General features: G+C 35.9%; 1 protein-coding gene across 2 annotated transcripts in view; it reads left to right on the top strand.

The window, feature by feature from the left end:
- MBD1 (methyl-CpG binding domain protein 1) overlaps positions 1 to 12,715 on the top strand; it is a 54,057-nt gene that overhangs the window by 20,485 nt on the left and 20,857 nt on the right. For both annotated transcript variants that reach the window (XM_043443797.1, XM_043443798.1), the window contains exons 18-19: positions 1,768 to 1,997; positions 2,470 to 2,643. In XM_043443797.1, the coding sequence (XP_043299732.1) occupies positions 1,768 to 1,997; positions 2,470 to 2,643 (404 nt within the window). The remainder of the gene's footprint in view (positions 1 to 1,767; positions 1,998 to 2,469; positions 2,644 to 12,715) is intronic.

Genomic DNA, 12,715 nt, shown 5'->3' with positions numbered 1-12,715 from the left:
GGTTTATATTATTTTTCTGTTAAACAGTACAGGTTTTGAGCACATAATGCTGAGACTGCATGGATTGGCACCATCTTGTTAGGGAACTCCAGATCATACTTTATTCATCCAGAGACGGGGTCCTCCCTGACCACAAAGTCTTCCTACCCAGGATGCCACAGCCTTAAAGGGCTTCCTAATTCCCTGCTACTGTTCAGTCTGTTTCTCGCTGCCCTCCACTGCTATTTCCTCTTTAGTCAGAATGTGCCTCAGAGCCTGACTCTTGCCCTGATGACTTAAGACAGTTGATTCCTGAAGGCCTTGGCACTTGGTTGCTGCTCTCAGCCCGTCTGTCTACTCGAACCCTGAGTGTGTCCTGCTCAGGGTGCAGCCTTGACCCAACTCTGCTTTGTTATCACTGAATCTGCGTTCATAGGATGCCATACATGTTAGAGAACAGTAGTTAACTAAATCTAGGCTCTGAATAATTTCAGTATGAACTAGCTACTTCCCATGATGTAACCTTCGCCATCACCTTCTGTCTCCAACCTACCTCAGCTTTGTATTATCTTGTTCAACTATTCTAGGCACCCATATGTATAGCCCGAACCTTGAATCTTGTCATGAGGCTGTCTTCAAATGTTGATTTCCTTTCCTTAGAGACTCCTATACCAAGTTTCAATGCCAGTCTTCTGGTAATCCAGACAGTGATGCTCTCAGTGTAAATAATCAGACTGACTCTCTGCCACGAGTTAAAGCCTTTGTTAACGGAGCATCGGCACACCAGAGTCTGACTGCTCACCTAAGGGTGACTTGATAAACCTGGCTGAAAATACAAAGCTCAAAACCATGGGTTTCATGGTGGCCCCAGGAGGGGCAGGAGTCACATCAAGCCCACCCATGAACAGATTCATTCATTCATCTTTCCTCTTCATTCATACTGAGAACTTGATGCTGGTAGGCAGGCTTCATGCTAGCAATGAAGCAATAAAAAAGATATAGTCCGTATGATTTTAGCAAATGTGTCAATATTTATTCACAATGGTGTATGCATTTCCAACTTTTTGGTGAAAGTTTGTATAAAATGAACATGTTTACAGAAATTCAAGTTATCCCAGAATGTCAGGAGCACAGCTCTTGCATTAAACTTCTGGGGACAGTAGAAATAGGAATCAAATTCTGCCATTAGCTTTTTTTTTTTTTTTTTCTCTTTTCTTTCCCTTCCTCCCTTTCTGTCTTCCTTGCTTCCTTCTTAGTAAAGGATATCTCACTGTCACAACTTGTTATGTATATCCTATATACTTAGTGAGTAGTTTATTTTAATTGAAAGAATTTTGATGGTGGTAACTATGTTGTCAGAGCTCTGAAAAGCAAGGTGGGATAGTAGGTGGCAAGATTAAGGTCAGGAATTAGAAGACCTTTAATTCTTGTTCTACCCATTTCTGCCCTAACTACTTAGAGCACTTTAGGCAAATAACTTAAGTCTCTGATTTGATTAGCTAATCTCTGGAGTCCCATTCAAAATTTTAACTTTATAATTCCATGAACTTTTATTCAAATGACATTTGAGAAATATTTGAGACTTATTTGATGACATCTTAGGTACAGGTTTCAAAGAATCAAACAAGTTACATCTTAGACACTTAAGTTGTTTACAGTTATAGCAGGATATATTAGTTTTATATACCAAGTTTTGTTTAATACGAGTATTGGTGGATTAACTGAAAATATGCAGTTGATTTTGGGTCTATCATAAGTGATACTTGCTTTTTGTTGTTGTTGTTCCAGAGAGCCAAGCCTCCCAAAGGCCAAGGAGCTGAGCATCATCTGGAAAGAATCCAACAAAGTCATCAGAAACATCATGCTATTTTGGCCTCCATTAAGTCATTCGAGCGGGATCGCTTGAAAACTGAGTGGGACCAGCACAATGACCGCAAGTTTGTGGACAGTCTTGTGAAAGCAAGAGTCAAGGATGCCATGCAAGGGTTTATCATCAACACTGAAGAAAGACGAAATAAGTAAGGCTTAAAAACTGGCTAATCCAGACTCTGAGACATTCCTGAAACTAGAGTCTGAGAGTGACCAATCAAAAATCAAGTGAATTTTTATAGTAAGGATCATGGCTGAGTTATTCTTATTCCTACCAAACCAATAGCTTATTTTAATTTTCACTTGTGATAACCTATTGATAAAAATCATGTCATTATAATGAAAATCTTGCTCATTTTGCTTTTTTTGTTGAAATATAGATCGCATTTCTCATCTGTACGTGATCAAATAAAATGTGGCGTAGATTAGTCTCTATTGCTTTAGGTGACAACTCATTTTATGGAATACTGTAATGACCTTTCCTTCTTAAAAAATTTATGACTGAACATATATTTCTGAAATTGAATTTAACAAAATAAAAATCAATTGGTGAAATGGTGCATATAGCATGACAGTTTTAATTCTTTTGCTTGTTGTTGTCATTTTGTTTTGTGAACCTAGGTTACGTGAACTTTTAGCATCAGAAGAAAATGAGTATTTTACTGAAATGCAATTGAAAGAAGAAACAATTGAGGAGAAAAAAGATAGAATGAGAGATAAAATAAGATTATTAAGAGAGAAGAAAGAAAAAGAGAGACAGGATTTTGTGGCTGAAAAGCTAGACCAGCAATTCAGGTAATGATGTCAGAAAAACATACACAGAGAATCTGAAGTTGGTATATTAAAAATTATTTAGGAAGACTGATTTACAGTAAAGTGTAGCCCTAACAAGGCACAGCAGTTGTACATTTAAGTCTTGGTAATTATACATACATCATTGTACTAAGAAGTTTTGTCTGTTTGCTTTCTGGTGATAATGCATAAGATTTATTCTCAGCGTATTTCAAGTATACAATACAGTATTATTACCTGTAGTCCCCATACTCTACATTCAGTTCAGTTCAGTTCAGTTGCTCAGTCGTGTCCGACTCTTTGCAATCCCATGAACTGCAGCACGCCAGGCCTCCCTGTCTATCACCAACTCCTGGAGCCTACCCAAAACTCATGTTCATTGAGTTGGTGATGCCATCCAACCATCTCATCCTCTGTCATCCCCTTCTCCTCCTGCCTTCAATCTTTCCCAGCATCAGGGTCTTTTCAAATGAGTCAGTTCTTCGCATCAGGTGACCAAAGTGTTGGAGTTTCAGCTTCAACATCAGTCCTTCCAATAAACACTCAGGACTGATCTCCTTTAGGATGGACTGATTGGATCTCCTTGCAGTCCAAGGGACTCTCAAGAGTCTTCTCCAACACCATAGTTCAAAAGCATCAATTCTTCGGCGCTCAGCTTTCTTTATAGTCCAACTCTCACATCCATATATGACCACTGGAAAAACCATAGCCTCGACTAGACGGACCTTTGTTGACAAAGTAATGTCTCTGCTTTTTAATATGCTGTCTAGGTTGGTCATAGCTTTCCTTCCAAGGAGTAAGTGTCTTTCAATTTCATGGCTACACTCACCATCTGCAGTGATTTTGGAGCCCCCCAAAATAGTCAGCCACTGTTTCCACTGTTTCCCCATCTGTTTGCCATTAAGTGATTGCAAATGCCAGATGCCATGATCTTAGTTTTCTGAATGTTGAGCTTTAAGCCAACTTTTTCACCCTCCTGTTTCACTTTTACCAAGAGGCTCTTCTTCTCGTTTTGCCATAAGGGTCGTGTCATTTGCATATCTGAAGTTATTGATATTTATCCCAGCAATCCTGATTCCAGCCTGTGATTCATCCAGCCCAGCGTTTCTCATGATGTACTCTGCATATAAGTTAAATAAGCATACTCTATACTAGATCCCCAAAACTTATTCATCTTATAACTGAAAATTTATATCCTTTGAGCAAATCTTCCCTTTTCTCCGATCCCCTAGCCCCTGAGAACTGACATTCTACTCTCTGTTTCTATATGTCAAACCTTTTTCCCCCTTAGATTCCACGTTTAGTGAGATCATACAGTATTTGTCTTTCTCTGTCCAGCCTATTTCACTTAGTATTATATCCTGCAGGTTCATCCATGTTGTCTCAAAGAGCAGAATTTTCTTTTTTATGCTGAGTAATATTCCATTCCTGGAGTAGGAAATGTCAACCCACTCCAGTATTCTTGCCTGGAAAATTCCATGGGCAGAGGAGCCTGGTGGGCTACAATCCATGGGGCCACAAAGAGTCGGACATGACTGGGTGCACAATATTCCATTCCACAATTTCTTTACCCATTCATACCTCAGTAAACAGTTTGTTTCCACATGGTAGTTCTAGTTTCAATTTTTGAGGGCTCTCCATACTGTTTTTCGTAATGGCTCTACCAATTTGTATTTCCACCACAGTGTAAAAGGTGTCCTTTTTTCTACATCCTTGCCAACATTTGTCATCTCTTTTATCTTTTTTTTGTAATAGCCATCCTAACAGGTATGAGGTGATAATCTCATTGTGGCTTTGATTGGCATTTTTATGGTGATTTGTGATGTTGAGTACCTTTTCACATACTTGTTGGCCATTTGTATGTCTTCTTGGAAAAATGCCTATTTCAGGGCTTTTGTTCATTTTTGTAGTCAGATTATTTGTTTTTTGCTATTGAGTTATATGAGTTTCTTACATATATTAGATATTAACCTTTTAATAGATACATGACTTGAAAATATTCTCTCCCATTCTGTAGGTTGCCTTTTTACTTTGTTGTTTCCATTGCTGTCAAGAAACTTTTCATTAATAATTGGATATAGTCCCACTTGTTTATTTTTTATTTTGTTGCCTTTGCTTTTAGTGTCTTATCCAAAAAATCATTGTCAAGACCAATGTCAAGGAGCTTTTCCCTTATGTTTTCTTCTAAATATTTTACAGCTTCAGGTCTTAATGTTTAAGTTTTTAATCCATTTTGAGTTAATTTTTGTGAATGGTGATCCAGTTTTATTCTTTTGCCTATGGTCATTGAGTTTTACCAAGGTTGTTTATTGAAGAGACTGTCCTTTCCCCGTTGTGTGTTCTTGGCCTCTTTTAAAGGACTGGTTGACCATATATATGATACATGGAATTCTTTCTGGGCCCCCTGTTCTGTTCCACTGCTCTGAAAGTGAAAGTTGCTTAGTCATGTCCAACTCTTTGCAACCCCATGGACTATACAGTCCATGGAATTCTCTAGGGCCAGAATACTGGATTGGGTAGTCTTTCCCTTCTCCAGGGAATCTTCCCAACCCAGGGATTGAACCTAGGTCTCCCACATTGCAGGTGGATTCTTTACCAGCAGAGCCACAAGGGAAGCCCAAGAATACTGGAGTGGGTAGCATATACATTCTCCAGCAGATCTTCCTGACCCAGGAATCAAACCGGGGTCTCCTCTTTGCAAGAGGATTCTTTACCAACTGAGTATTGCTCTATTCATTTGTTTTTATGCCACTATCATTACTGTTTTGATTATCATAGCTTTGTAATATAGTTTGAAATCAAATGTGTGATGCTTCCAGCATTGTTCCTCTTTATCAAGATTGCTTTGGCTATTTGAGATCTTTTGTAATTCAATTGAATTTTAGGATTTTTTTCTATTTCTGTGAAAATGCCATTGGAATTTTGATAGGGATTGCATTGAATGTAGGTCACTTTGGGTAGTAAGGACATTTTATTAATAACAATATTCCAACCCAAGGACAAAGGATATCTTTCCATTTATTTGAATCTTCAGTTTCTTTCATCAGTAGCTTATAATTTTCAGTGTACAGATCTTTAACCTCCTTGCTTAAATTCATTCCTATTTTTATTGTTTTTGAAGCTATTGCAAGTAGGATTGTTCTCTTAATTTCTCTTTCAGGTGGTTCATTTTTAGTGTATAAAAATGCAACTGATTTCTGTTCATTAATGTCAATTCCTGTAGCTTTACTGAATTTGCTGATTAGTTCTAACACTTTTTGATGGAATCTTTAGGGTTTTCTATATATATAAAGTTAAGATCATGTCATCTGCAAACAGACAGTTTTACTTCCACTTCTTCATTTTAGATATATTTATTTCTTTTTCTTGCCTAACTGTTCTGGCTAGGATTTCCAGTACTATGTTGAATAAAAGTGGTAAGAGTGGGTACCCTTGTCTTATGCCTGATTTTAAGAAAAAGCCTTCAATTTTTTACTTTTGAACATGGTGTTAGCTGTGTGCTAGTTATGTATAGCCTTTATTGTGTTGAGCTACATTCCTTCTACACTTAATTTGTTGAGAAAGAGTTTTTTTTTTTTTATCATGAATTTATCAAATTTCTTTCGTAGCTATTAAGATGATCATATAATGTTTATCCTTCATTCTGTTAATGTGATGTGGCACATTTACTGATTTGCATGTACTCAACTATTCTTGCATCCCAAGGATAAATTGTGCTTGATTATGGTATGTGATTCTTCTAATATGCTAGTATTGTACTGAGGATTTTCACATTTGTGTTCATCAGGGATATTGGAAGTATTCTCTCTCCTTCATTTTTTTGGGAGGATTTGAGAAAGGTTGGTATTAATTCTTTAAATGTTTGGTAGAACTCACCAGTGAAACCATCTGGTCCTGGGCTTCTTTTTTGGGAGTTTTGATTACTGATTCAGTGTCCTTACTCATTATTGGTCTTTTCAGATTTTCTGTTTTGTCATGATTCAGTCTTGTTAGGTTATATGTATCTAGGAATCAATCCATTTTTTTTAGATTATCTAATTTGTTTGCATATAATTGTTCATAATAGTCTCTCATGATCCCTTGTATTTTTACAGTATCAGTTGTAAAGTTTCCTTTTTTATTTCTAATTTTATTTATTTGAATCTTCTTTTCTTAGGTAGTTGAGCTAAAGATTGTCAATTTTACCTCTTTGAAAAAACAGCTATTAGTTTCACTGATATGTTTATCATTTTTGTAGTCTCTGTTTCATTTACTTCCATTCTGATCTTTGTTATTTCCTTTCTTCTGATTACTTTGGGCTTAATTTATTCTTTATAATGCCTTGAGGTTTAAAGTCAGATTTTTGAGATCTTTCTTTTCTCTTAATATAGGTGTTTATTGTAATAAACTTCCTTCTTAAAGGGACTTTTGCTGCATCTCATAATTTTGGATATGTTGTATTTCCATTTTCATTTAAGATTTTTTTTATTTCCCCTTTGATTTCTTTTTTGACCCATTGGTTGTTCAGGAGTGTGTTTTTTCTAATTTCCACACATCTGTTAATTTTTCCAGCTTTCTTTCTGTTATTGATTGCTAGTTTTATGCCATTGTGGTAAAAAAAAAAGATACACTATTTCAATATTTTTAAATTTAAGACTTTTTTGTGACGTGGCATGTGATCTATCTTGGAGAGTGCTCCGTGTGTACTTGAGAAGATTATGTATTCTAGTAGATGGAATGTTCTGTGTATGTGTGTTAGATTCATTTGATCTAAAGTATACTGCAGTCTGTTGTTTCCTTATTGATTTTCTGTCTCGATGATCTATGCACTGCTAAAATGGAATATTGAAGTCTCCTACTATTGCTGCACTGCTGTTTATTTTTCCCTTTATATCTGTTAATCTTTGTTTAACGTATTTATGTGCTCTGATATTGAGTGCATATACTGCTGACCCCTCGAACAACACAGACTCAGAAGGTCCACTGAAATGTGTTTTCTTCCCAGTAAATGTAGTACTGTATGATCTGGGATTAGTTAAATCTGCAGATGTGGAACCATGGATATGGAAGGCTGACTACAGAACTTGAGCATCTGTGGATTTTGTTATCTGTGGCAGATCCTACAGGTAGGAAGGGATGACTTTATAATTGTCATGTCCTCTTGATGAACTGACCCTGTCTCTTGCTACATCTTTTGAGTTAAGGTCTATTTTGTCTAAGTGTAACTGCTTCCGCTCTCTTCTGGTTTCTACTTTCATAGAGTATCTTTCTCCATCCCTTGACTTTAAAGCCATGTAGCCTTAAACCTGAAGCAGGTCTGTTATAAGCAGCAGATTGTTGGATCTTGTTTTTTATCCATTTGGCCCCTCTATCTTTGAATTCTCAGATTTTTTTCTTCCTCTTGTTTGTTCGTGTCTGAGGTTGATGCTATCTTTTGGATTTTTATTTCATGCATTGTATTTTTCAGCTCCAGAATTTCTGTTTGGTTCTTTTTGATGATTTCTATCTTTATTGAACTTCTCATTTTGTTCCTATGTTGTTTTCCTGATTTTGTTGAGTCTCAGTATTCTAACTCACTGACCTTCCTAAAGACAATTGTTTTGAGTTCTTTAGCAGGTAGTTTGTGTATCTCTATTTCCTTAGGATTGGTTACTAGAAAAGCATTGTCTTCCTTTGTTGGTGTATATTTTCCTTCATTTTTGTATTCTTTGAAGACATGTATGTCTATGTTTGCATGTGAAGAAGTATTTACCCCTTCCAGCCTTTACTGACTGACTTCAGGAAAGAAATACCTTCACCAATCAGTCCAGCTAGGGATTCTAAGACTTTCTCATACCCTTTCTGTGGATGCACCTGATCTACACTTGTCTGTAACCCATGAAAAGCATAGCCTCACCGCCTGTCTTTGTTAGGATCTAGATACTCCCTACTGGCTACTGGAGGAGAAAATGCTGTAAGGGGCAAAGGGGAAACTAGGAAGTGAACTTCAACGGACCATTAGTATATTTCCCACTTTCTAGTAAATGTTTTTTTTTTTTTCTTTATTACACAGTAAGAAAAATGAAGTTTCATAAGTGGTTTGGACTCTTAAAATGCTTATTAATTTGGTAACAATTATAAAGATTTCATAAAGATATCTCATATAACCAAGTATACAACTTCATGTTGTATACCTTGCTAGTTAGATGAATTAATTAGAATTTTAGAAGGAATAGTTATATCCTGCAACAGTAGCCCATGTTATCCATGGGGCATACATTCCAAGATCCCCAGTAAATGTCTGAAACTGAATTCTGTATACACTATGTTTTTCTCCTATACACCCCTATGACAAAGTTTAATTTATAAATTACATTTCAGAGATTAGTAACAATTGTGGATGATAAAATGGAGTGTATAACAATATACTCTAATAAAATTTGTGAATGTGGTCTCCCTCTTTCTCTCTGTGTCTCAAAATATCTTATTGTATTGTATTCACCCTTCTTCTTGTGATGATGTGAAATTAATAAAATGTCTATATGGTAAGTAAGATGAATGATGTATTGTGATGTGCACGTGTGTGTGTGTGTGTGTGTGTGCTAAGTTGCTTCAGTTGTCCGACTCTGTGACCCTGTGGCCTGTAGCCTGCGAGGCTCCTCTATCCATAGGATTCTCCAGGCAAGAATCCTGGAGTGAGTTGCCATACCCTTCTCCAGGGGATCTTCCTGACCCAGGGCTCAAACTCAGGTCTCTTAAGCCTCTTAAGCAGGTTCTTTACCACTGGCGCCACCTGGGAAGCCCTGTATTGTGATGTAGCGTTAGGCTATTGACCTGACTGCAGGTCATCTGCTTTTGGGTGATCCTGGATCATTGATCTGTGACGATGTTGATGACTGAACGTCAGGAACAGATGATGTCAGTTGTTGGAGATCCCAAGCAGAATGGAGCTGGGCAGTACAAAATTTCATCACACTTAAGAACAATGTGCAATTGAAAACTTTTTTACTTCTGGAGTTTTACTTTTAATGTTTTCAGAATATAGCTGACCATGGGTAATAGAAACTGTGGAAAGTGAAATGGTGGATAAGGGAGACTACCATAATTTACTTGAAAGCAAACCGTTTTCAGTGCTTTTTAATGCAGTACTTCTAACAGAACTGCAATATAAATATAGTTTAAATTCATTATAAGAGTGAAAGGCCAGGATTAAATTTTGATCAAGGATACTAAATTATGCCCCATTACTGCAAATATAATTGAAGCTTTAATGTATGTATAAAGCAAGATGAAATTATTCCTCTTCCTCTGCTTCCCCTTCTTCTTCCTTTTAGTATCCCATTGTATAAATATGCCACAGTTTATTCATTCTCCAGGTTATAGGCTTTTCATGTATTTCTAGTTTTGGATCCTTATGAATAAAGCTGCTGTGGACATTCTTGTACATGTCTTCTGGCAGAGAAGTACATTAATTTCTTTTAGTATATTTAGTGGCATACCTAGAATATTTGATAATTAGAATGGGTCATTTTTAATTGTTCCAGGTCTTCTAAACATCAAAATTACTTTCAGTAACAATAATGAAAGGAAATGAATAATAACAACAAGATAACCAGTGACTTTTTAAACTTTTTACTTGTAAATAATTATGTATTCACAGAAATTGTAAAGATAGTACAGAAATACCATATATTCTTACCCCAGTTTTCCTTCAGTGGTTATAACACAATATCATACAAGGAAATTGACATTGGCATAATGTATATGTATAATTCTGTGCCATTTTATCAGGTATGTGGATCCATCTAATACCCCACACAATCAAGAACTATTCCATCACCACAAGGGTCTTCCTTGTGCTTCCCTTTATAGTCACAACTACCACTTTCACCCTCATCTTCATAATTTCCTGATATTTTATATATGAACTTGTACAATATGTGATCTGTCAAAATCGGCCTTTTTCAATGAATTGTCTTTGAAGTTCATCTAAATTGCTGCATGTATTAATAGTTTGTCATTTTGTATTGCTGAGTAGTATCCCATTGTGTGGATATATTTAAATTTCTGTAAACCATTCACTTATTGACGTACATATTGATTGTTTCTAGTTTGTATCTATTATGAATGAATCTAATATGAACATTTGTGTTCACATATTTGTGTGAACGTAAATTTTCCTTTCTCTCAGATAATTGCCATATGCTGGGTGTTATATGTATATTTAATTTCGTAAGAAACTAATAAATTATTTTCCAACATGGTTGTATGATTTTATATTTCTGCCAGCAATGTATAAAAGATCAAGTTTTTTCATGTCTTTGCCAGCTTTTGATACTGTCATTATTAGGACAGAGGTGTGCAGTTATATTTCATTGTGGCTTTAATTGGCATTTCCTTAATGGGTTGTGATGTTGAGCAACTTTTCATATGCTTGTTTGCCATGCGTATATTCAATTTGGTGAAATGTATCTTCATGTCTTTTGCCCATTTTCTAATTGGATTAGCTGTTGAGTATTGAGAATTCTTTGTATATTACAGATATGAGTCCTTTGTAGGATATATAGTTTTGAAATATTTTTTCCTGGTCTGTAGCTTGTTGTTTTTTTTAAATCCTCTTAGTGGGGTCTTTCACAGAGAAAAGGTTTTTAATTTTGATGAAATCTAATTTATTGATTTTTCTTTTATGGATCATGCTTTTGAGTATATTGTGAAAAAAAATTTTTTATCCCCTCCCCCTGTATTGCCCCTTCCCACTTGCCTCTCTCCAGTGGTAACTACTAGTTTGATTTCTATATCCATGAGTCTGCTTCTTTTTTGTTATATTCACTAGCTTGTTGTATTTTCTAGATTCCACATATAAGTGATAACGTACAGTATTTCTCTTTCTCTGTCTGACTTAGTTTCACTTAGCATAATGCCTTCCAAGTCCATCCATTTTGCTGCAGATGGCAAAATTTTATTCTTTTTTATGGCTGAGTAGTCTGTTGTCTATATGTACCACATCTTCTTTATCCATTCATCTGTTTATGGACACTTAACGTTGCTTTCATATCTTGACAATTATAAATAATGCTGCTATCATTGTGGTGCACGTGTCTTTTTGAATTAGTGTTTTTAGCTTTTTTGTTTGTTTGTTTGTTTGTTTGCTTTTTTCTGATATGTACCCAGGTGTGTAATTGCTGGGTCATGTGGTAGTTTTATTTTTAGTTTTTTGAGAAGCATTCATACTGTCTTCCACCATGGCTGCATGACATCCTTGCCAACTTTGTTATTTATATTCTTTTTCATGATAGCCATTAGGACAAGCAAGTGCAACTGGAATCTCATTGTGGTTTTGTTCCTTTTTTTCTTGGTCACATTGTGTCATTTATGGGATCTTAATTCCCTGACCAGAGATTGAACCCAGGCCCTCGGCAGTGAAAACATGACGTCCTAACCACTGGACTGCCAGGGAGTTCTCTCACTGTGGTTTTGATTTGCATTTCCCTGATGATACGTTAATCATCTTTTCATGTGCCTGTTGACTATTTGCATGTCCTCTTTGGAAAAATGTCTTCAGCTCCTCTGTCCATTTTAAATTGGTGTTTTTTTTTTAATTGAGTTGTATGGGTTGTTTTTATATGTTGGGTATTAACCCCTTATCAGTCATGTCATTTGCAAATGTTTTCTCTCATTTGGTAGGTTGTCCTTTCATTTTGTCAGTGGATACCTTTGCTACCCAGTATTGCTTTGTGCCTTCATTTCCTCATCTGCAACCTGAGGATAAAATAATAGTAATAATGAGCTTACAATAGTGTTTGTTGCTGTATTGGTTGTTATGAAGATTGTAAGAGTTCAGACATGTAAACTGCTTAGAACAGTGCCTAGCAAATAATATGCACTTAATAACTATTGTTAATAATATTATTCCTGGCTTTGTGACTTGAAAAGATATTTTGGCTCCCTGAGTTTTGATTTCTTTAACTCTGAAATAGGGATAATACTTGCTGCCCCATCTAAGTTATAAGGTCCTTATGAGGATGAAATAAGATTTTATATGTGAAAATACCATGTAAGGCACCGACAAAAAGTTTTCCTCTTATCAGTAATTATTATCATTAAAATAGGTAGGTAT

The sequence above is a fragment of the Cervus canadensis genome, chromosome 23 (assembly GCF_019320065.1).
Source record: "Cervus canadensis isolate Bull #8, Minnesota chromosome 23, ASM1932006v1, whole genome shotgun sequence".
In the NCBI taxonomy this organism is placed as follows: domain Eukaryota; kingdom Metazoa; phylum Chordata; class Mammalia; order Artiodactyla; family Cervidae; genus Cervus; species Cervus canadensis.
Note: the sequence above shows the minus strand (reverse complement) of the source record. Positions and strands in the feature narration are given on the sequence as shown.